Consider the following 23,186-nt stretch of genomic DNA (forward strand, 5'->3'; position numbering starts at 1 on the left):
GTCCCCTACATTCTACAGTATAAAACATTGTACATTTTTCACAGAATTCACATTAGTGGTAACATACAATATCGCTCTTTTTGTGCCTGGCTTATTTTGCTCAGCATTATGTCTTTTTTTTTTTTTTTTTTTTTTTAATCTTCATTTCATTGAGATATATTCATATACCACGCAGTCATACAAAACAAATCGTACTTTCGATTGTTCACAGTACCATTACATAGTTGTACATTCATCACCCAAATCAATCCCTGACACCTTCATTAGCACACACACAAGAATAACAAGAATAATAATTAGAGTGAAAAAGAGCAATTGAAGTAAAAAAGAACACTGGGTACCTTTGTCTGTTTGTTTCCTTCCCCTATTTTTCTACTCATCCATCCATAAACTAGACAAAGTGGAGTGTGGTCCTTATGGCTTTCCCAATCCCCTTGTCACCCCTCATAAGCTACATTTTTATACAACTGTCTTCGAGATTCATGGGTTCTGGGTTGTAGTTTGATAGTTACAGGTATCCACCACCAGCTACCCCAATTCTTTAGAACCTAAAAAGGGTTGTCTAAAGTGTGCGTAAGAGTGCCCACCAGAGTGACCTCTCGGCTCCTTTTGGATTCTCTCTGCCACTGAAGCTTATTTCATTTCCTTTCACATCCCCCTTTTGGTCAAGAAGATGTTCTCCGTCCCACGATGCCGGGTCTACATTCCTCCCCGGGAGTCATATTCCACGTTGCCAGGGAGATTCACTCCCCTGGGTGTCTGATCCCACGTAGGGGGGAGGGCAGTGATTTCACCTTTCAAGTTGGCTTAGCTAGAGAGACAGGGCCACATCTGAGCAACAAAGAGGCATTCGGGAGGAGGCTCTTAGGCACAACCATAGGCAGGCCTAGCCTCTCCTTTGCAGCAACCGTCCTCCCAAGGGTAAAACCTGTGGTAGAGGGCTCATCCCATCAAACCACCAGTCCCCTATGTCTGTGGTCATGTTAGCAACCATGGAGGTGGGGTAGGCGAATACCCCTGCATTCTCCACAGGCTCCTCAAGGGAGCACTACATCTTTTTTTTTTCCTTGTTTTTCTTTTTTTTTTTTTTTTTAACTTTCCCTTCTTTTTTAAATCAACTGTATGAAAAAAAAGTTAAAAAGAAAACAAACATACAATAAAAGAACATTTCAAAGAGACCATAACAAGGGAGTAAGAAAAAGACAACTAACCTAAGATAACTGCTTAACTTCCAACATGTTCCTACTTTACCCCAAGAAAGTTACCTAATATAGCAACATTTCTGTGAACTTGCTCCTACTATATCCATCAGAAATTAACAGACCATAGTCATTCCTGGGCATCCCCAGAACGTTAAATAGCTTATCTGTTCTTCTTGGATTATTGTTCCCCCTTCCTTAATTGCTCTCTATTGCTAGTTCCCCTACATTCTACATTATAAACCATTTGTTTTACATTTTTCAAAGTTCACATTAGTGGTAGCATATAATATTTCTCTTTTTGTGCCTGGCTTATTTCGCTCAGCATTATGTCTTCAAGGTTCATCCATGTTGTCATATGTTTCACGAGATCGTTCCTTCTTACTGCCGTGTAGTATTCCATCATGTGTATATACCACATTTTATTTATCCACTCATCTGTTGAAGGACATTTGGGTTGTTTCCATCTCTTGGCAATTGTGAATAATGCTGCTATGAACATTGGCGTGCAGATATCTGTTCGTGTCACTGCTTTCCGATCTTCCGGGTATATACCGAGAAGTGCAATCACTGGATCGAATGGTAACTCTATATCTAGTTTTCTAAGGAACTGCCAGACTGACTTCCAGAGTGGCTGAACCATTATACAGTCCCACCAACAGTGAATAAGAGTTCCAATTTCTCCACATCCCCTCCAGCATTTGTAGTTTCCTGTTTGTTTAATGGCAGCCATTCTAATCGGTGTTAGATGGTATCTCATTGTGGTCTTAATTTGCATCTGTCTAATAGCTAGTGAAGCCGAACATTTTTTCATGTGTTTCTTGGCCATTTGTATTTCCTCTTCAGAGAACTGTCTTTTCATATCTTTTGCCCATTTTATAATTGGGCCGACGGTACTTTTGTCATTGAGTTGTAGGATTTCTTTATATATGCAAGATATCAGTCTTTTGTCAGATACATGGTTTCCAAAAATTTTTTCCCATTGAGTTGGCTGCCTCTTTACCTTTTTGAGAAATTCCTTTGAGGTGCAGAAACTTCTAAGCTTGAGGAGTTCCCATTTATCTATTTTCTCTTTTGTTGTTTGTGCTTTGGGTGTAAAGTCTAGGAAGTGGCCGCCTAATACAAGGTCTTGAAGATGTTTTCCTACATTATCTTCTAGGAGTTTTATGGTACTTTCTTTTATATTGAGATCTTTGGTCAATTTTGAGTTAATTTTTGTGTAGGAGGTGAGGTAGGGGTCCTCTTTCATTCTTTTGGATATGGATATCCAACTCTCCCAGCCCCATTTGTTGAAAAGACCATTATGAGTCAGATCAGTGACTTTGGGGGCCTTATCAAAGATCAGTCGGCCATAGATCTGAGGGTCTATCTCCGAATTCTCAATTCGATTCCATTGATCTATATGTCTATCTTTGTGCCAGTACCATGCTGTTTTGGCAACTGTGGCTTTAAAATAAGCTTCAAAGTCAGGGAGTGTAAGTCCTCCCACTTCGTTTTTCTTTTTTAGAGTGTCTTTAGCAATTCGAGGCATCTTCCCTTTCCAAATAAATTTGATAACTAGCTTTTCCAAGTCTGCAAAGTAGGTTGTTGGAATTTTGATTGGGATTGCATTGAATCTGTAGATAAGTTTGGGTAGAATTGACATCTTAATGACATTTAGCCTTCCTATCCATGAACATGGAATATTTTTCCATCTTTTAAGGTCCCCTTCTATTTATTTTAGTACAGTTATGTAGTTTTCTTTGTATAGGTCTTTTACATCTTTGATTAAGTTTATTCCTAGGTACTTGATTTTTTTAGTTGCTATTGAAAATGGTAACTTTTTCTTGAGTGTCTCTTCAGTTTGTTCATTTCTAGCATATAGAAACATTACTGACTTATGTGCATTAATCTTGTATCCCGCTACTTTGCTAAATTTGTTTATTAGCTCTAGTAGCTGTATCGTCGATTTCTCAGGGTTTTCTAGATATAAGATCATATCATCTGCAAACAATGACAGTTTTACTTCTTCTTTTCCAATTTGGATGCCTTTTATTTCTTTGTCTTGCCGGATTGCCCTGGCTAGCACTTCCAGCACAATGTTGAATAACAGTGGTGACAGCGGGCATCCTTGTCTTGTTCCTGATCTTAGAGGGAAGGCTTTCAGTCTCTCACCATTGAGTACTATGCTGGCTGTGGGTTTTTCATATATGCTCTTTATCATGTTGAGGAAGTTTCCTTCAATTCCTACCTTTTGAAGTGTTTTTATCAAAAAGGGATGTTGGATTTTGTCAAATGCTTTTTCAGCATCTATTGAGATGATCAATTGATTTTTCCCTTTCGAGTTTTTAATGTGTTGTAATACATTGATTGTTTTTCTTATGTTGAACCATCCTTGCATGCCTGGAATGAACCCCACTTGGTCATGGTGTATGATTTTTTTAATGTGTCTTTGGATTCGATTTGCAAGTATTTTGTTGAGGATTTTTGCATCTATATTCATTAGGGAGATTGGCCGGTAGTTTTCCTTTTTTGTAGCATCTTTGCCTGGTTTTGGTATTAGATTGATGTTAGCTTCATAAAATGAGTTAGGTAGTGTTCCATTTTCTTCAATGTTTTGAAAGAGTTTGAGTACGATTGATGTCAGTTCTTTCTGGAAAGTTTGGTAGAATTCCCCTGTGAAGCCATCTGGCCCTGGGCATTTATTTGTGGGAAGATTTTTGATGACTGATTGGATCTCTTTGCTTGTGATGGGTTGGTTGAGGTGTTCTATTTCTTCTCTGGTCAGTCTAGGTTGTTCATATGTTTCCAGGATATTGTCTATTTCCTCTACATTATCCAGTTTGTTGCCATACAGTTGTTCATAGTATCCTCTTATAATTTTTTAATTTCTTCAGGATCTGCAGTTATGTCACCTTTTTCATTCATTATTTTGTTTATATGGGTCTTCTCTCTTTTTGATTTTGTCAGTCTAGCTAGGGGCTTGTCAATCTTGTTGATCTTCTCAAAGAACCAACTTTTGGTGATATTTATCCTCTCTATTGTTTTTTTGTTCTCTATGTCATTTATTTCTGCTTTAATCCTTGTTATTTCTTTTCTTCTACTTGGTTTAGGATTGGTTTGCTGTTCATTTTCTAGCTTCTTCAGTTGATCCATTAGTTCTTTGATTTTGGCTCTTTCTTCCTTTTTAATATATGCGTTTAGTGCTATAAATTTCCCCCTTAGCACTGCTTTTGCTGCATCCCATAGGTTTTGGTATGTTGTGTTCTCATTTTCATTCGTCTCTATATATTTAGCAATTTCTCTTGCTATTTCTTCTTTAACCCACTGATTGTTTAGGAGTGTGTTGTTTAACCTCCAGGTATTTGTGAATTTTCTAAGTCTCTGATGGTTATTGACTTCTAATTGTATTCCATTGTGGTCAGAGAATGTGCTTTGAATAATTTCAATCTTTTTAAATTTATTGAGGCTTGTTTTATGTCCCAGCATATGATCTATTCTGGAGAAAGTTCCATGAGCACTAGAAAAGTATGTGTATCCTGGTGATTTGGGATGTAATGTCCTGTATATGTCTGTTAAATCTAATTCATTTATCAGATTGTTTAGGTTTTCAATTTCCTTATTGGTCTTCTGTCTGGTTGATCTATCTATAGGAGAGAGTGATGTGTTGAAGTCTCCCACAATTATTGTGGAAACATCAATTGCTTCCTTTAGTTTTGCCAGTGTTTCTCTCATGTATTTTGTGGCACCTTGGTTGGGTGCATAGACATTTACGATTGTTATTTCTTCTTGCTGAATTGCCCCTTTTATTAGTACGTAGTGGCCTTCTTTGTCTCTCAAAACATCCCTGCATTTGAAGTCTGTTTTATCTGAGATTAATATTGCTACACCTGCTTTCTTTTGGCTGTAGCTTGCATGAAATATTTTTTTCCATCCTTTCACTTTCAGTTTCTTTGTGTCCCTGTGTCTAAGACGAGTCTCTTGTATGCAACATATTGATGGTTCATTTTTTTTGATCCATTCTGCGAATCTATATCTTTTAATTGGGGAGTTTAATCCATTTACATTCAACGTTATAACCGTGAAGGCATTTCTTGAATCGGCCATCTTATCCTTTGGTTTATGTTTGTCATATTTTTCCCCTCTGTCTATTAATATCCTTTATTGTACCCATACCGAATCTCTTTAGTACTGAACCTTTCTCCAAGTCTCTCTGTCCTGTCTTTGTTTCTCTGTCTGTAGGGCTCCCTTGAGTATCTCAAGTAGGGCAGGTCTCTTGTTAGCAAATTCTCTCAGCATTTGTTTGTCTGTGAAAAATTTAAGCTCTCCCTCAAATTTGAAGGAGAGCTTTGCTGGATAAAGTATTCTTGGTTGGAAATTTTTCTCACTCAGAATTTTAAATATATCGTGCCACTGCCTTCTCGCCTCCATGGTGGCTGCTGAGTAGTCACTACTTAGTCTTATGCTGTTTCCTTTGTATGTGGTGAATTGCTTTTCTCTTGCTGCTTTCAGAACTTGCTCCTTCTCTTCTGTGTTTGATAGTGTGATCAGTATATGTCTGGGAGTGGGTTTATTTGGATTTATTCTATTTGGAGTTCGCTGAGCATTTATGATTTGTGTATTTATGTTGTTTAGAAGATTTGGGAAGTTTTCCCCAACAATTTCTTTGAATACTCTTCCTAGACCTTTACCCTTTTCTTCCCCTTCTGGGACACCAATGAGTCTTATATTCGGACGTTTCATATTATCTATCATATCCCTGATGTCCATTTCGATTTTTTCAATTTTTTTCCCCATTCTTTCTTTTATGCTTTCATTTTCCATTCTGTCATCTTCGAGGTCACTGATTCGTTGTTCAACTTCCTCTAGTCTTGTACTATGAGTGTCCAGAATCTTTTTAATTTGGTCAACAGTTTCTTTAATTTCCATAAGATCATCCATTTTTTTATTTAGTCTTGCAATGTCTTCTTTATGCTCTTCTAGGGTCTTCTTGATTTCCTTTATCTCCCGTACTATGGTCTCATTGTTCATCTTTAGTTCTTTGAGTAGCTGCTCTAGGTGCTGTGTCTCTTCTGGTCTTTTGATTTGGGTGCTTGGGCTTGGGTTATCCATATCGTCTGGTTTTTTCATATGCTTTATAATTTTCTGTTGTTTTTGGCCTCGTGGCATTTGCTGAACTTGATAGGGTTCTTTTAGGATTTGTAGACCAATTGAAGTCCTTATCTCTAATTTATCAGATCTACAGCTTCGTGGAGTACACTTTCTCTAACTAACCAGCAGGTGGCGTCCACGAGCCACCTGTTCTCCACAAGCCAGTTCTCCCCTGCTTAGCCTTTTTGGTGAGTGGGGGAGTGAGTCTTGTGGGGTCCAATTGGTGTACCAAGCTTGCGTGTGTAGTTGGTGTTGCCTGCCCTGTATATGGGGCGTGTTTCTGGGCAGTTAGGGAGAGGGGGGTGGCTCTAACAATCAAATCTCCCTGGTGATCCTAGAGTTTTAAAGCTGCTGCGATAGTCTAATCCTTCAGTTCAGTCCTGCCACAGTTTGTCTCTGCCGCTGACCCACAAGTCCTTGGTATTGGCGTATGGCTCCTGAGACTTGCAAGTGGGCCCCTCTTCCAGGCCGTGCACCCCGGGTCCTCTGTTGAGGGATGACTGTGCTATGTCACAGGTGAGTGCCGTCCCCCCAGGGCAGTTCTGGGCTGCTGGGCTGTGTAGGGAGGCTCCCAGTCTGCTGAAATGATGGCTGAATGGGGCTTTGTTAATTCACACTGCTCTACCTTCCCAACTCTGGGACAATCAGCTGAGGTTGCAGGGAAGGCTAATGTCCACGCCCAGTTTTGTGGTGTGTGCCTGTTATTTGAAGCACTTCCGTCACACTGGGTTGTCTGGGGCAGTTCTGCGCTATGGGGCTGGCGATGGGCAGGAGTGGTTCCTGTCCACCAGGATGATGGCTGTGAGCGGACACCCCCCTTTTCTTGGGAAGTTGTGGTGTTTAGTGAATTTTCTCAGCCACTGGATTATTGCGTTTTGTCTCAGAGCTCTCCTAGTTCTGCTCTTGACTTGACCTGCCCAAATAGTAAGTCTTTGAAGCTTTCTGTATTGGGCTTCTTAGAGTAATTGTTTTAGAAAAAGAAAAAAGGATTAAAAAAAAAAAACAAAAAAAAACGGGCCCTCCTCAGAGATCTAATGGGTTATTGAAATGCTAAGAGACAAAGCAACCAGGGTCATTAAGGAAAGGTCCACAGGGCAGAGAGATCAGCTTTTCTTCGGGATTTGCATATGCGCCTCAGGGCCCTTCCCCTTTCTATGTTCACCAGAACTCCAAAAATCCTCCGCTTTTATTTTGGAGTTTTTCGTGTTGTTTTTTTTCTATGCCTGTCTCCTCTCTCCTGGGCTGGCTGCTCTCAGATTCTCTGGTGTCTGGTCTCAGTCTATCTATGTTTGGAGTTTGGATCAGTAGAATGAGTTTCTGATAAGAGCTGCCACTGCAGTTCTCCCTTCTCCTTCCTGGAGCTGACAGCCCCTCCTCCCCCGGGACTGAGCCTGGCAGGGAGGGGCGCGGGTCCCCTGGCCGCAAAAACTTACAGATTTCGCTGATCTCAGCAGTTCGACGTTTTCATGAGTGTTGTATGAAGTATGCCGAAAGTCAGATTGCTCTGTGGTGTCCAGTCCACGCAGTTCCTGGCTTTCTACCTACTTTCCTGGAGGAGTAACTAAAACATACAGCTCACCAGTCTGCCATCTTGCCCCGCCCCAACATTTATCTTATATTTCTATTTATACACATATATATGCATATACACACATATATAGGACAAAGTATCTTGGTTTCTTTTCAACTCAGATACTCAGCAGTCTTAGAGAATTATATTACTTTAAAAATTGAGTAAAATTTACTTCAATTTCAAATTATTTCTCTCTGTTCATTTTCCAAACATTTGAAAATGTTTTAATGGTGTTTATTAAAATTAATATAACATATTAGTTGACTAGCTATATCAGCATATAATATTCTATATTTGCCTTTTGGGTTTCATGATTGTACTGTTGTAAGGCTTTTTAATAGTGCATTAAGACTTTTTGATACCATATTTTTGTCAATACAGTGTAATTTTTTTCTCATTCTTTTCTTAATAGTTTTAATCAAGAGCCAAGTAGTTGGGAAATAAAATGTAATCACTTTTTTTCCAGTCACTTCTTATAAAAGATCAAGTTAGGGAATGTGAATAAGTTGAACAGGATTATAATAATAGTTATTAAGTCAACTTAGTTGGGATTTGAAATTAATTTTTTTACAAAAATAATATATTTTTAAATAGTTCAGATGTAAAAGTCCTGTTCCCTCTACCCCATCAAATATCCCAGTTATATTCTTAGGGCAGTTAGTGTTAACGGTTTCTTGAATAGTCTTCCAGACATGTCCTGTGCACATATAAGTGTATGTTTGTAGGTATGTGTATGAGCGTGTGTAAGGAATTTAACACACATAGACACAAGACCTATATATCCTTTAAAAAATACTAATATTATTATAAAGTATTTTAAATGACTTTTAAAAATATTTTTCAGCTCATTAAGGAAAAGTAGATTAAGATGCACATATTAAAAATATAATTGTCTCTCTGTCTGTTTATTTGAAGTCTTCTACGTAATTATTTTTCAGGGAGGTTTTATGTATTTTTAAACCTTAATTTTATGAAAACTTGGAAAATTTTGATTTGTGAGGAAAATTTTTCCCCTTAATGCATATTCTTAATGTCCATCATACTGAGAATATTGTGTTATCTTTGGAGAGTGAGATTATTGTGTATGTTGTGTAGGGGAGGGGCAGGTAGAGAGGGTGGGATTCTCTTTTTGTGTCCTGTAATACCATGTAGTTTGAGTTTTTTTTTTCTTTTAAGAAATGAGCACATTCTACTTTTATTAAAATAATGATAGAAAATGTTTTTAAAACATGTAGTAAAATAAAAATAATTTTTTTGCTCACTGTGTTGTACAGTCCCATGGATTTTTTTTTAAAAACTTTATTCTAGTAATATACAACTTAAAATTTCCACTTTTAACTACATTCAAATAAACAAATTTTTATAAATGCCCTCATAATAAACTCATTTTGTGCTTTTATTGATCTTGGTTTTAGGCATGTATTGATGTCAGAGCCAGTTCAGTGTTTTGGCAGCAGATGGAGTTTGTAGATAACCTCCAAGGTCACCCAAAGTTGCCAGAATGGTTATCCACACATCCTTCTCATGGACATCGAGCTGAGAACTTGGATAGACTTATACCTCAGGTGAGCTAATACATATAAGGCAAAACATGATTTTTACTGTATCATTTATTTTTTATTTTGTTATTTCTTTTGCTTGGAGAGAGTCTAGCCTATCAGTTATTTTATAGTTATCGAATATCAGTTTTAGAAAGGATTTGACTGAAAATTAAAACCTTGTTTGTCCATGGATCTTGAGGAATAAGTTGCTGTACAGTTGACCTTTCTTGATGATGAAGGTGTAACACTTTTTGTATCATATCTTTAATTTTAACCGATTTGATGACAGTCTAAAACTTTTTTCTGCCTTCTTAAACAGAGTATCTTGGTTTTTTTCCCCACATATTGATCATAATTTAATATTTCCTTGGTGATTTAAGCTTATGTTTAAAAATACCATTTAGTGAGTTGTGCAAAATATATGGGTCAAGTGGGTATTGATTCCACTAGTGATGCTAGAATTTGTTTTCTTAGGAAAATACCCTTTATATTAGTTTGTTTAATGGTTATTTGTTCATAAAGATAGAGTGAAGCAGGTACTGTCTGCCTCTCTTTTTGTTGAATTCATTAATGAATCAAGCTGAGGCAGCTTACTCCCAAATAGTTTTCACAATCTTCTAAAAATCTTTTGATTTATCAACATCATTCAGAATTTTTTCTGTGGATTCTAGATCAGGACAAAATAGATGTCAGGCATCTCTGAGCCAGACTATAGGTTCTCTTCTATCTCACTTGCATTAAATTTGCTGGTTGGTAATGAAAGCTAAACATATTTTTAGCAATTTAAGATTTGGTACCAAGCTAGGCTACTTGGTAAAGGTTGACACAACAGATGCCAGTTATGGAAGTATCTTTTTGTGTAACTTCAAATTCAGCTTAACAGATATTAAGTACCTACTATGAGAAATAAATGATGTTAGATGCAGGGGATACACACACAAAAAACCTGGTTCCTGATATTAGCAGAGTGCTAATAATTATTAATACAACAAGGAATATGATTTATCTTAAGAGAAGTAGAGATAGAGTAGTAGTATATGGTTTGAAGGAAGACAAGTCTGCATCTAATTTGGGTAAGAAACTAGCACAAGACTCATTCATTACATCAATATTTATTGATATTCATTGATTATCTACTATTTGCTATTCTTTTGCTAGGGATTGAGCAAGGAACAAATCAGCCTCTGCTTTCTTGGAGGGAACATTCTAGTTAGGTAATACAAATAAACAAACAGCAAAACATATGGTATATTAAGTAGTGGTAAGTATACTGGGGGAAAGTAAAGCAGGTTAAGGGTAGTAGAGAGAACTACACATCAGAGGAGAAGTGCTGTTTTATGTAGCATTGTCAAGGAAGGCCTATCTGAGCAGAAACTCAAAGAAAGCAGAGGAGCATGTCCTGTGGCTATTGGAAGAGCCTTCAGGTTAAGGAAGCAGAAGGTGCAGAAAACCTGAGATGAGAATATGTTTGGTGTGTTTAAGGAATAGCACGGAAGACATTGTGGCTTAGTGGAGCAAGGGATGGAGAGGATGGTTCAAGATGAGGTCAAAGAGGTGTAGGGGGACCAGACCATGAAGGCTCTTTCAGCCATTATAAGAACTTGATTTTTACTTCAAGTGATATGGGAAGCCAGTAGAAGGTTTTGAGCAAAGGAATGACTTGATCTGACTCGTTTTATAGTGATCACAGGGTTTGTTGTGTAGAGAGTGGACTATAGTGGGGCAAGGATGGAATTAGGAAGACTATTTGGGAAGTTCTTGCAATAACCCTGTGAAGATATGATGGTAGTAGAATAAGGGGAGACAGGTGGTCAGATTGTGAATATATTTTGAAAGGCGAGGTGACAGGATTTGTTGATAGTTTGGCTGTACTTTTTCCCTTTCGTGAGATTGGGGACAGCCAGACATGGGTTCTTAACTCCTCTCCTAAATATATTTCACTTTTAATCTTAATTTGAAGAAAAAATATTTGAGAAAGAAGTAGCAGTGAAATTTACATGGTATAATATATAGGAATCATCCTTCTTAAAAGGGCATTATAGGACTGAGACAATGTTTCATCATTAAGTGATTTGTACTGAAAATCAGTGACTATAAGAACTTCCTTAGGGCTACCTAAGGCCCAGAGACCTTTTACCACTCTGGGATACCTTAGTCTATCTCTAAAGCCATAATAACCACACAATTTTGTATTGGAATTTAATTTTTTTTAAAAATTTTTGCTTAATGAAATTCTAAAAATATCTTTTGTTTAAACTGGATTCTACTAGCCAACTTTTAGTATGAAGGCTTTCCTAAATTCTGAGTTGTCATTTCATCACCAGATTACTGAGGATCTTCAGAGAGCCTATATATATATATATATATATGGTTTAGAAAAGTCTTTGAAATAATAATGAATTGATTAGTGAATGTGAAAAAAAATGATTTGAGAAACAAATATGTTATTTGGGAATTGATGATGAAAAAAAAATGTGTAGATATTTTTCTTCTGAAAATAAACTAACCTACTTCAGAAGCTTAATTTGGAAACCTCGTATAATTTCTTGCATTTTTACCCCCAAATGGTTAAATTCAATTTGAAAGTGATAAAACTCTATTACAATACTGGGAATAATTTAGTGGTTGAAGTGAAACTGATAGTTAGTGCAAGGGTATATTGTTAATTAGAATACATAGTCGTAACTCAGAAATTGGTATTCCCTGCTATTATAGGTCTAATTTCTGTAATGAAAGAAGGCAGTTGCTCAGGCAGTATTTAGAATTATGTGTATATATTATCTACTCAGGACTAAATTTTTTGTTACATTTTATTTAAGTTTGTTTTTTTTTTTTTTTTAAATTCAAGTGAGTACAATGATGTATTCCCCCTAAGGCTCTAATCCTTTGGTTTCCCTGACAATATACCTGAAGTGATGTGTATCTCAGGGGTAGTTGGGAATAGAGTATCAGGGCACAGATAAGTCTAGGCCAAATGAGTATTTCAGTTACCCAAAAAGAGGTGATAGTGAAGCAAGGAGAGTACATGAGTTCACTCAGGAAGTGACTAGGGAAAACGAGCCAGGACAGAGTACCAGTATTAGATGATTTCTACATTTAAGTGAAAAGGAGGAAGGCAGAGTCTATAGTGGATCAGATTCATAGGAGGAGAACCAAGGAAGCAAAGTTCTGTGGTTTTATGATGAGAACAAAAATTTTGGTAATTTTTATTTTTTAATTTAACTTTTCAAAGGTTGTATATCTTTATTTATTATTGGATTCTTTGAATAACATCACAGAAATGTATTCTTTCTTATCATAGCATATCAGCAGTTAAGATGTTTAAATTTGTATTTCATACCTTCAACAAATATTTATTAATCACTTTTATGTGTCAGGTTGTAGGCATTATGGGTGCTATGAACAAAATAGACAAAATCCCTGCCCTCCTGGAGTTTATTCTACGGTAAAACAATAAATAGATAAATTAGTAATATGCAGAATAAATCACTACCATATAGTATATTAGTAAGTAATAAGTGTTAGAAAAATGAGGTAGGAGGGATAGGTAATGTGCAAGCAAAGATGGGAGGGTTGCTGAAATAGTTTAAAATAGGGATGGTCAGAAAAAATGTTTCTCTGAGATGATGATATGTTTGAACAAAGACTTGAAATAAATAAAGGAAAGAGCCAGTTGACTGTCTGGGGGCACAAGCCTTCCGGGCAGAGGCAATAGTAAGTACAAGGCTCTACAGTGGGAGTGAACCTGGCATGTTTGAGGATCAGCAAGGAAACTAATGTGGCTGGAGTGGGAGAAGCAAGGGGAAGGTGAAGGTGTGGGCCTTGTAGCCACTGTAAGGACTTTGGCTTTTGCTCAGAGATGGGACAATGGAGGGTTTGGAGCAGAGGAATAGAGGAGTGATAGGATTTGACTTATGTTTTAAAGGGACATAATCGACAACGCCTAAAAAGCAGTAAAATCATATAATTTTAGAGCATATTAGTATAGTATATTGTTCAGAAAATAGACTATTCCCTTTTGTGTTCTGGTTTTTAATAAAAAAACGCCCCCAAATTAGAAAAGAATATGCTCTTGTTATGTTTTTTAGATGTGAATTCTGAGTTAAAACATGTAATTGCCTAGTTAAATATAATCCTTTGATCAGTTAGCATTTAAAAAGGATAAGTATAGGTTTGTAATGATAATATTATTTCTAGTTAATAAGCTGATAATGTTATAATTCTATTTACTTGAAATAATCAGTTAAATTTCAGAAACACATATATAATATATTTTTGGTTACCATAACAACTTGGGTGAAAAATTGAAGAACAGATGTTGTATCAACCTGTTGATGTTTAATAGTATGACAGTTTTAAAATTATACTCTGTAGTTATGCTGTTTGCTTTAAATTTATGAATACCATAATTTGCCCTTGCAAGAGTTACCTTTTTAAACTATTTTTTTTCTATAAAATTTGTTATCAAATATGGATACATGTGAGTAAAGGGAAATTGTGTGATAACCCAGGGTAGAAAGATACTGGAATGATTTATTTTAAAACTGAAAGCATTTAGACTGGATTTTTAATTTTCTACTTCTCTTCCCAACTCCCTCTATCTGCCATCCCATCCTTGGTAGGTGGGAAGAATGGAGAATGATAGACTATCTAAGGAACAATGTTTAATTTAGTTTTGGGGGGTTATGCTATTATAATTTTGAATAGGATTCATTTTTTAATGGTATAGAACTCTCAATTCCAGTTTTATTTGTCAGCTTTTAAAAATCTTGATGTTCAAATTTATTACGTTCTGTTTTTAGATATCAGACTTACTCAGTGGTAAGCTATAAATGCTTTCATTTTAACCTCATTTTATTTTGAATCTTTTAAACTTTCAGGAAGCCAAGAGTTTGAAATCATGTGTAAATCATTCTTATGCATTTATAATTGGACAAAGTATATTCATAAATCATTAATATTATACATTTCATAAGTAGAAAATATGAGTGTTCAACGTAGAAGTGAAATGTTGTCCAGTGTACACAAGCATATGCTGTTCACCTTACACAATGTCATTTTGTCTGACATGAAGAGTGTTGAGGAAAAGGCAAATATCATAGCAACTACTATAATTGAATTGGCCTCTGAATCATATAAAGCCAGAAAGCCTGGCAGTAACATTGTCTGAAACCTTAAAAAAAAATTTTGGTGCATGTGATGTGTAGATACTTGAGGCTGAAATGAATGGGCTATTCGAAAAAATTGCTTTTGGGGAAAAAGGGGAGAAAAGTAATGATATTTTTAGAAACGTATGTTTAAAAAAATGGAGGTGATTTTTTTTTCCTTGAAATTTCTTGGCTTCTATCTCAAAAGAAGCTTTTAATCCAGTAATGAAGGCTCTCTGGCATTAATTTTTTTCTTTATCTTTTCTTTTTTTAACTTTATTCTGTTTTATTTTTTAAAAACAGTAATTGCTGCTTTACTCAGTGTGTAGTGAATAAGAATCCTGTGTGTACTAGAAGTTGTTAATAAATACTTTTGTTTGTTATTGGGAATAAACATAGCCATTTCTTAATACATCATTCTCAAATGTTAGGAGTGATGTGTTAAAAAAAAATAAATCTGGACATAGTAAGGAGACACTATTCTAAAGGATTATTGCAAGAGGAGGAAAGGGGCTGTTGCAATAGGGAGAACACACTAACCATAAGATCTGCACTCTTCTCAAGGATTAGGCAAAAGGGATTTTTCTTTTATAAAGAGGCTAGAAAGAACCAGGTGTAGGAAAGTGAGGAAATGGGATGAAAGGGTGGTGTGATTGGATAGTAAGATTAGAGAATGTTCTCCAGGAGGGACCCTTAAGAAGGGGCTCAAGCCAAGGGTGGGCCAAATTTCAGGGACCTGCAGGAAGGAGAGTAGCTTAACCAGAGTTTGGTTAACATTCATTTAGTTTTGATTGATCAATGGGGATAAAACAGTTCAGCTAATCATTTATGAGGTGAAAAATGAGAATTTGGAGGGTCTCTGCCCGGCCTTGTTATGGGTAAACAAGGGAGTCATCTTTGAGTCTTATCTAAGTCATATGAGGAAGGGTGGTTCTTTGCTGTGAGCCATTCTCTGGAACACAGAGTAGGGGATTTCTTAATCTTTCCTGTTTTCCAGGATGACGGGGCTCAGGTGAAGTTCAACATTGTCAGCTGATTATAAAATGTTTTCTTTTGAAAACCTTTATTATTTTATTAATCTTGAGGACAATGGACCTGTGTCAGGGTAGCTATAATTTTTCAATTTTTTATGTGTATTTACTTTAAATTTTGATTTATTTATTTTTTAAAATTATTTAAATATTTTTAAAAATTAAATATTTTAAAAGTATATTTATTTACTTTAGGCCACTTCAAAAACTAATCCAGACTCCAATTCCCAGTGCAGTTTATGAAAGGAAATGAGATGAATTAAAGGATAAATTTTTTAAAAAGTAAAATGATGACTCATACAAATAAAAAACATGTTTAAGATTTTATTTAACTAATAAATTAACGAGGGAACAAGTGTTATGTTACAACTAATTCAAAGGATAATTCATAGAACCACAGGTACATATAGGCAACAAGGAAGGTTGAAATGAATTTTCAAGTAGATGTAAAACATATCTGTTCATAGGACAGTAATCAGTTGCATTCCTCCAGACACAGTTCATGTCCATGGACTAGCACTGTTTGCATTATTACCAGTTTTCTGCAACTTACAGAATTGTAAAAGAGCTCAAAGACCTTGAAAGGCAAAGATAAATTGGAAGGGTGTTAACAGAATACTACTTGCATGGTACATTTTTTTCTGTCTTTTACTTTCAACCTACTTACATCTTTGAATTTAATGTGAGTGTCTTGTAAACAGCATATAGTTGGGTCATGCTTTTTTATCCATTCTTCCATTCTCTGCCTTTTTACTGGAGAGTTTAATCCATTTACATCAGTCACAAGTGGATAATGCAGGGCTTGCTAATGCCATTTTGCTATTTAGTCTTTGTAAGTCATACATTTTTTTTGTCCCTCCATTCTTCCATTAATGCCTACTTCCATATTTATTTGGTTTTTTTTTTTTTTTTGGTATTGTACCATATTGTGTCCCTTCTCATTTCTATCTGGATGTATTTTTCATCCACTTTCCTTGTGGTTACCATGGGGTTAAAATTTAGCATCCTAAATATATAATAATCATATTTGATACAATATCAAATTGACTTAAGTAGCATACACAAACACAGTTCATATACCCCTTCATCCTCTCACAGTTTTTGTACTTGTTACAAACTATATCTTGTATGTCTAAAACCATAGATATGTCATTTTTATGCTTTTGCATTTTAGTGCCAGTAAGAAGTAAGCAGTGAGTTACAGGCACTAGAACTGGCATTTATAATTACCCAAATGGTTAGTTTTCCCTCCAGAGGTCTTTATTTCTTTGTTACTTTGAACCACTGTCTAGCATCCTTTCCTTTCAGTCTGAAGAACTCATTCTAATATTGCTTGTAGAGAATGTCTAATGGTGATTAACTCCTTCAGCTTTTGTTTATCTACAAATACCTTGATAGCTCTCTCATTTTTTAAAGAAAGTCTCACCAGCTATAAGATTCTTGGCTGGCCATTTCAGTATATAAGTATTTCAACCCCACAGCCTTCTTGCCTCCATGGTTTCTAATGAGAAATCTGTACTTTTTCTTTTTGTGATTGCCTTGTACATAACTTGTTGCTTTTTTCTTGTATCTTTCAGAACTCTCTCATTGTCCTTGTCATTGGACAGTGTGATTACTATGTATTTGAGTGTGGTTCTCTTTGAGTTTATCCGGTTAGGGTCCATTGGGCTTCTTGAATGTGTCTATTCATGTCTTTCATTAAATTTGGAAAGTTTTCTGCCATTATTTCTTCTTCTTCTTTCTCTTTCTTCTCCTTCTGGGACCTCACCCTCATAATGTGTATATTGGTACGCTTGATGTTGTCCCACAAGTCTCTTAGGCCCTATTTGCTTTTTTAAATTCTTTTTCTTTCTACTTCTCAGCCTGAATCATTTTAGTTGTCTTGTCTTTGAGAGCATTTATTCTTTCTTCTTCCAACTCCAATCTGTTGTTGAAACCCTGTAGTGAATTTTCAATTTCAGTTATGCAACCCCAGTATTTCTGTGTGGTTCCTATTGAAAATCTCAAAGAGATTCTCATGTTGTTCATTCATTTTCTTTATATCCTTTATTTCTTTCCCTGTGTTTTCCTTTATCTCCTTAAGCACATTGTGGATTATGTTTTTGAAGTCTTTGTCCGGTATGTTCAAAGTCTGGTCCTCTTCATTCATGGTTCCTGTATTTTTATCATGTTCCTTTGGATAGGTCATCATTTCCTGTTTCTTTTTTTGTCTTGTAATCTTTTGTTGCACATTTAAAGTATTAACTCTGGGATTTAGTCCTTGAGCTGTCACTAGTATAGCTAGTGATATGACAGAGATTTTCTTGAGTGCCAGGAACTAACAAAAACAAATAAACCAATGCAGAAAACACCTTTCATAGTCTTTGCAAATTGACTCTGCTTTGGCTGGTGGTCTTCAGAGCTTAGTCCTCCTATCAAGATCAGCCCAAGGTAAATGCAAAATGCAGGGTCCTCTCTGTTTTATCTGAGCCTGCCTGAAGCTGTGAAACTTGCTTCTTTTCTTGGGCTTGTGCTTGCTTGTGGCCTTAGGACTTCCCCCATTTACAGTTTACAAGAGTTTCCAATCCCACTCTACTCCCTTTGAAATACACATTCACCTCCTCCTGGGTATTCTATTTATGACTTAATGCAGATAGTTCTTTGCCCCAGGCCACTTTGACTTTATTGTTTCTTTCACTGCTTTAGCTGTCCGGGAGCTGCTTCTCTGGCTTTAGGACAAATTATGGGAGGGCAGAGGGTCTGAGACAAGTTTATTGGTTCAGTCTTTTAAGCTTTCCCCAGAAAGACTGGCTCTGACATATAGGCACCCCAGTATGGGCATAAGAATTACTCTGCTCCCTCTGGAACAGCACCAGGGACCCACTATGTGAATGCTGGCTAGCTCCACACCACACTGTGGAGGAGGTGGAGGAATGGATGAGAAGGGCACCATGATCTTCACCTACCATTGTTAAGGCTGCTTTTTCTTCATTCAGCCCTTGCCAAATTACTGGAACCCTTTAACTAATTTTCTAGGTTTCTGAGGAAGATGGCTTTGCCTATTTTGCCTGTTTTTGTAAGTTGTTCAAGATTCTGTGGGGAGACAGCACCTTGTACTGTCTTATACTACCATCTTGGTTGACCAGAAATCCACTTAGGCATTTTTTTTTTTTTTAATTAAATTCAGTTTTATTGAAATACATTCACACACCATACAATCATCCATGATATACAATCCACTGTCCACAGTATGATAACATAGTTATGCGTTCATCACCACAATCTATCTCTGAACATTTTCCTTACATCAGAAAGAACCACAACAAGAATAAAAAATAAAAGTGAAAAAAAAACACCCAAATCATCCCCCCATCCCACCCCATTTGTCCTTTAGTTTTTGTCCCCATTCCTCCACTCATCCATACACTAGATAAAGGGGGTGTGATCCACAAGGTCTTCACAATCACACTGTCACCCCTTGTACTCTACATTATTATATAATTGTCTTCAGGAGTCCAGACTGCTGGGTTGGAGTTTGATAGTTTCAGGTATTTACTTCTAGCTATTCCAATACATTAAAGCCTAAGAGGTGTTATCTATATAGTGCATAAGAATGTCCACCAGAGTGACCTCTCGACTCCATTTGGAATCTCTCAGCCACTGAAACTATTTCGTCTCATTTTGCGTCCCCCTTTTGGTCAAGAAGATACTCTCAGTCCCACGATGCCGGGTCCACATTCATCCCCGGGAGTCATAATCTGCGTTGCCAGGGAGATTTACACCCCTGGGAGTCAGGTCCCACGTAGGGGGGAGGGCAGCGAGTTCACCTGCCGAGATGGCTCAGTTAGAGAGAGAGAGGGCCACATCTGAGCAACAAAGAGGTACTCAGGGGGAGACTCTTAGGCACCATTAGATACAACTTTAGACTCTCCTTTGTGGTAATGAGCTTCATAAGGGCAAGTCCCATACTCAAGGGCTCAGCACATCAAACCACCAGTCCCAATGTTTGTAACAACATATGCTAGGGGATCATCATCTCAAAGTTTAGAGATAGGCCTTACAATTCAGGGATAGAGTTAACTGCTGTAAGAGCTTACAATCTAGGGACTATTACAATTATTGTGTCCACGTTAGGCTGTGTTCTAAGATTCAATTCTGAGTTTACACATTGTAGTTAGTCCATATTGGTGAGGCATCATCCTTCTCACCATGCTTTCTCCAACACTTTTACTCCTATGTATATTTTTTCCTACAATTTTATAGAGTTATATTCACATACCATACATTTATCCACAGTGTACAATCAGTTGTTCATGGTATCATCATAAAGTTGTACATTTATCACCACAATCAGCATCCGAACATACTGATTACTACAAGAAAAATTGTTTTCTTTCTTTTCAGCAATAAGAAAAAATGTTAAAAAGAAAAACAACATGTCATACAATACAATACACTATCAAGGACAGCAAACAACACCACTACCAAGAATCCCACATTACTCCCCTATATCCCCCTCTCATATACATTTAGCATTGGCGTATTGCCTTTGTTACATTTAATGGAGGTATATTACAATGTTACTGTTGACCATAGACTCCAGTTTGCTTTGATTATGTTTTTTCCTGAATACCATCCCTTATTCAAATTTCTACATGGTTGACATTCATTTGCTTTCCCACATGCAAAAACATTTTTATATTTGTATATTTAGTAACAGTCATTGGCCACTCCAGTTTTTGCCACGTTATACAGTCCCGGTCTTTATCATCTATCTTTACCTCTGGTGTCATACATTCTCCTATCCCACCTCTTTCAGCTTTACTCACAGACATCTTTGTTCAGTGTACTTACAATACCGTGCTATCATCACACAGTATTATGCTATCTATTTCTGGATCTATGCAATCAATCCTAAACATTCTGTAGTCCTTCAGCATCAAATGGCTGATCTCTGCCCTCTTTCTATCTCCTGGTCGCCTGTTTGTCAGCTTTTAACTCCCAAAGTTTGTTCATTAATGTCTGTTCATATTAGTGAGACCATACAGAATCTGTCCTTTTGTTTCTGGCTAACTTCACTCAACATAATGTCCTCAAGGTTCATCCACATTATTACATGATCCATGTCTTTGTTCTGTCTTACAGCTGCATAATATTCCATCATGTGTATATACCACAGTTTGTTTATCCACTCGTCCTTTGATGGACATTTGGGCTGTTTCCATCTCTTGGCAATTGTGAATAATGCTGCAATAAACATTGGTTTACAAATGTCTGTTTGTGTCTTGAGTTTCAGTTCCTCTGAGTATATACCCAGCAATCGAATAGCTGGGTCATATGGCAAATCTATATTTAGCTTCCTGAGGAACCTCCACACTGTCTTCCAGAGTGGTTGCACCAGTCTACATTCCCACCAACAATGAATAAGTGTGCCTCTTTCTCCACATCCTCTCCAGCACTTGTCATTTTCTGTTTTTTGGATAATGGCCATTCTGGTAGGTGTGAGATGGTATCTCATTGTGGTTTTGATTTGCATTTCCTTAATAGCCAGTGAAGTTGAGCATTTTTTCATATGCTTTTGAGCCATTTGTATTTCCTCTTCAGAAAAATGTCTGTTCATGTCTTTTGCCCATTTTTTAATTGGATTGTTTGTCTTTCTGTTATTGAGATGCAGGATTGCTTTATATATTTGGGATATTAAACCCTTATCTGATATGTGGTTTCCAAATATCATCTCCCATTGTGTAGGTTGCCTTTTGACTTTTCTGACAAAGTCCTTTGATGTACAAAAGTGTTTAATTTTGAGGAGATCCCATTTGTCTATTTGTTCTTTGGATGCTCGTGCCTTGGGTGTGAAGTCTAAGAAACCACCTCCTTTCACAAGATCTCTAAGATACTGCCCTACATTTTCTTCTAAGAGTTTTATGGTCTTGGTGCTAATGTTTAGATCTTTGATCCACTTTGAGTTAATTTTGGAATAAGGTGTGAGATGGACATCCTCTTTCATTCTTTTGGAAATGGATATCCAGTTCTCCAAACACCATTTATTGAACAGGCTGCTCTTTCCCAGTTGCTTCGGCTTCACTGCCTTATCAAAGATCAGTTGTCCATAGATGTGAGGGTCTACTTCTGAACACTCAATTCGATTCCATTGATCAGTATATCTGTCCTTATGCCAGTACCATGCTGTTTTGAGCACTGTAGCTTTGTAATATGCTTCAAAGTCAGGTAGTGTGAGACCTCCCACTTCACTCCTCTTTCTCAAGACATTTTTGGCTATTCGGGGCAACTTACCCTTCCAAATAAATTTAGTTATTGGTTTTTCTATTTCTGTAAAGTAAGTTGTTGGGATTTGAATTGGTATTGCATTGAATCTGTAAATCAGTTTAGGTAAAATTGCCATCTTAACTATATTTAGTCTTCCAATCCATGAACATGGTATGTTCTTCCATTTTTTCAGGTCTTGTTCAATTTCTTTTAGCAGTTTCTTATAGTTTTCTATGTAAAGGTCTTTTGTGTCCTTGGTTAAGTTTATTCCTAAATACTTGATTCTTTTGGTTGCTATTGTAAATGGGATTTTTTTCTTGATTTCCTCCTCTTGTTGCACATTACTTGTGTATAGGAACACTACAGATTTTTGCGTGTTGATCTTGTAGCCTGCTACTTTGCTGTATTCACTGACTAGTTCTAGTAGCTTTGCTGTAGATTTTTCTGGATTTCCTACATATAGAATCATGTCATCTGCAAATAGTGAAAGTTTTACTTCTTCCTCTCCAATTTGGATGCCTTTTATTTCTTTTTCTTGCCTAATTGCTCTAGCTAGAACTTCCAGCACAATGTTGAATAGCAATGGTGATAGTGGGCATCCCTGTCTTGTTCCTGATCTTAGAGGAAAAGCTTTCAGTCTCTCCCCATTGAGTGTGATGTTAGCTGTGGGTTTTTCATATATTGCCTTTATCATATTGAAAAAGTTCCCTTCTATTCCTATCCTTTGAAGTGTTTTCATCAGGAAAGGATGTTGAATTTTGTCAAATGCCTTTTCTGCATCAATCGAGATGATCATGTGGTTCTTCTGCTTTGATTTATTGATGTGGTGTATTACATTAATTGATTTTCTTGTGTTGAACCAGCTTTGCATACCTGGAATAAATCCTACCTGGTCGTGGTGTATAATTCTTTTAATGTGCTGCTGGATTCGATTTGCGAGTATTTTGTTGAGGATTTTTGCGTCTATATTCATTAAAGAAATTGGTCTATAATTTTCTTTTTTTGTAGTATCTTTGCCTGGTTTTGGTATTAGGGTGATGTTGGCTTCATAGAAAGAGTTAGGTAGCTTTCCCTCTTCTTCAATTTTTTTGAAGAGATTGAGCAGGATTGGTGCTAATTCGTTCTTGAATGCTTGGTAGAATTCACATGTGAAACCATCTGGTCCTGGGCTTTTCCTTTTTGGGAGCTTTTTGATGACTAACTCAATCTCTTTACTTGTGATTGGTTTGTTGAGGTCATCTATTTCTTCTTGAGTTAATGTTGGTTGTTTATGCTTTTCTAGGAAGTTGTCCATTTCATCTAAGTTGTCTAGCTTATTA

General features: G+C 36.6%; 1 protein-coding gene across 4 annotated transcripts in view; it reads left to right on the top strand.

Annotated features, from left to right (window-relative positions):
* The window catches only part of OMA1 (OMA1 zinc metallopeptidase), a 361,372-nt gene that overhangs the window by 78,476 nt on the left and 259,710 nt on the right, over positions 1-23,186 (top strand). For all 4 annotated transcript variants that reach the window (XR_005215353.1, XM_037827100.1, XM_037827101.1 and 1 more), the window contains exon 8: positions 9,318-9,467. Coding sequence is in view for 3 of the 4 variants with exons in the window: in XM_037827100.1 (XP_037683028.1) it covers positions 9,318-9,467 (150 nt within the window). In the remaining variant the exon portion in view is untranslated. The remainder of the gene's footprint in view (positions 1-9,317; positions 9,468-23,186) is intronic.

This window comes from Choloepus didactylus, chromosome 2 (genome assembly GCF_015220235.1).
Source record: "Choloepus didactylus isolate mChoDid1 chromosome 2, mChoDid1.pri, whole genome shotgun sequence".
Classification (NCBI taxonomy): domain Eukaryota; kingdom Metazoa; phylum Chordata; class Mammalia; order Pilosa; family Megalonychidae; genus Choloepus; species Choloepus didactylus.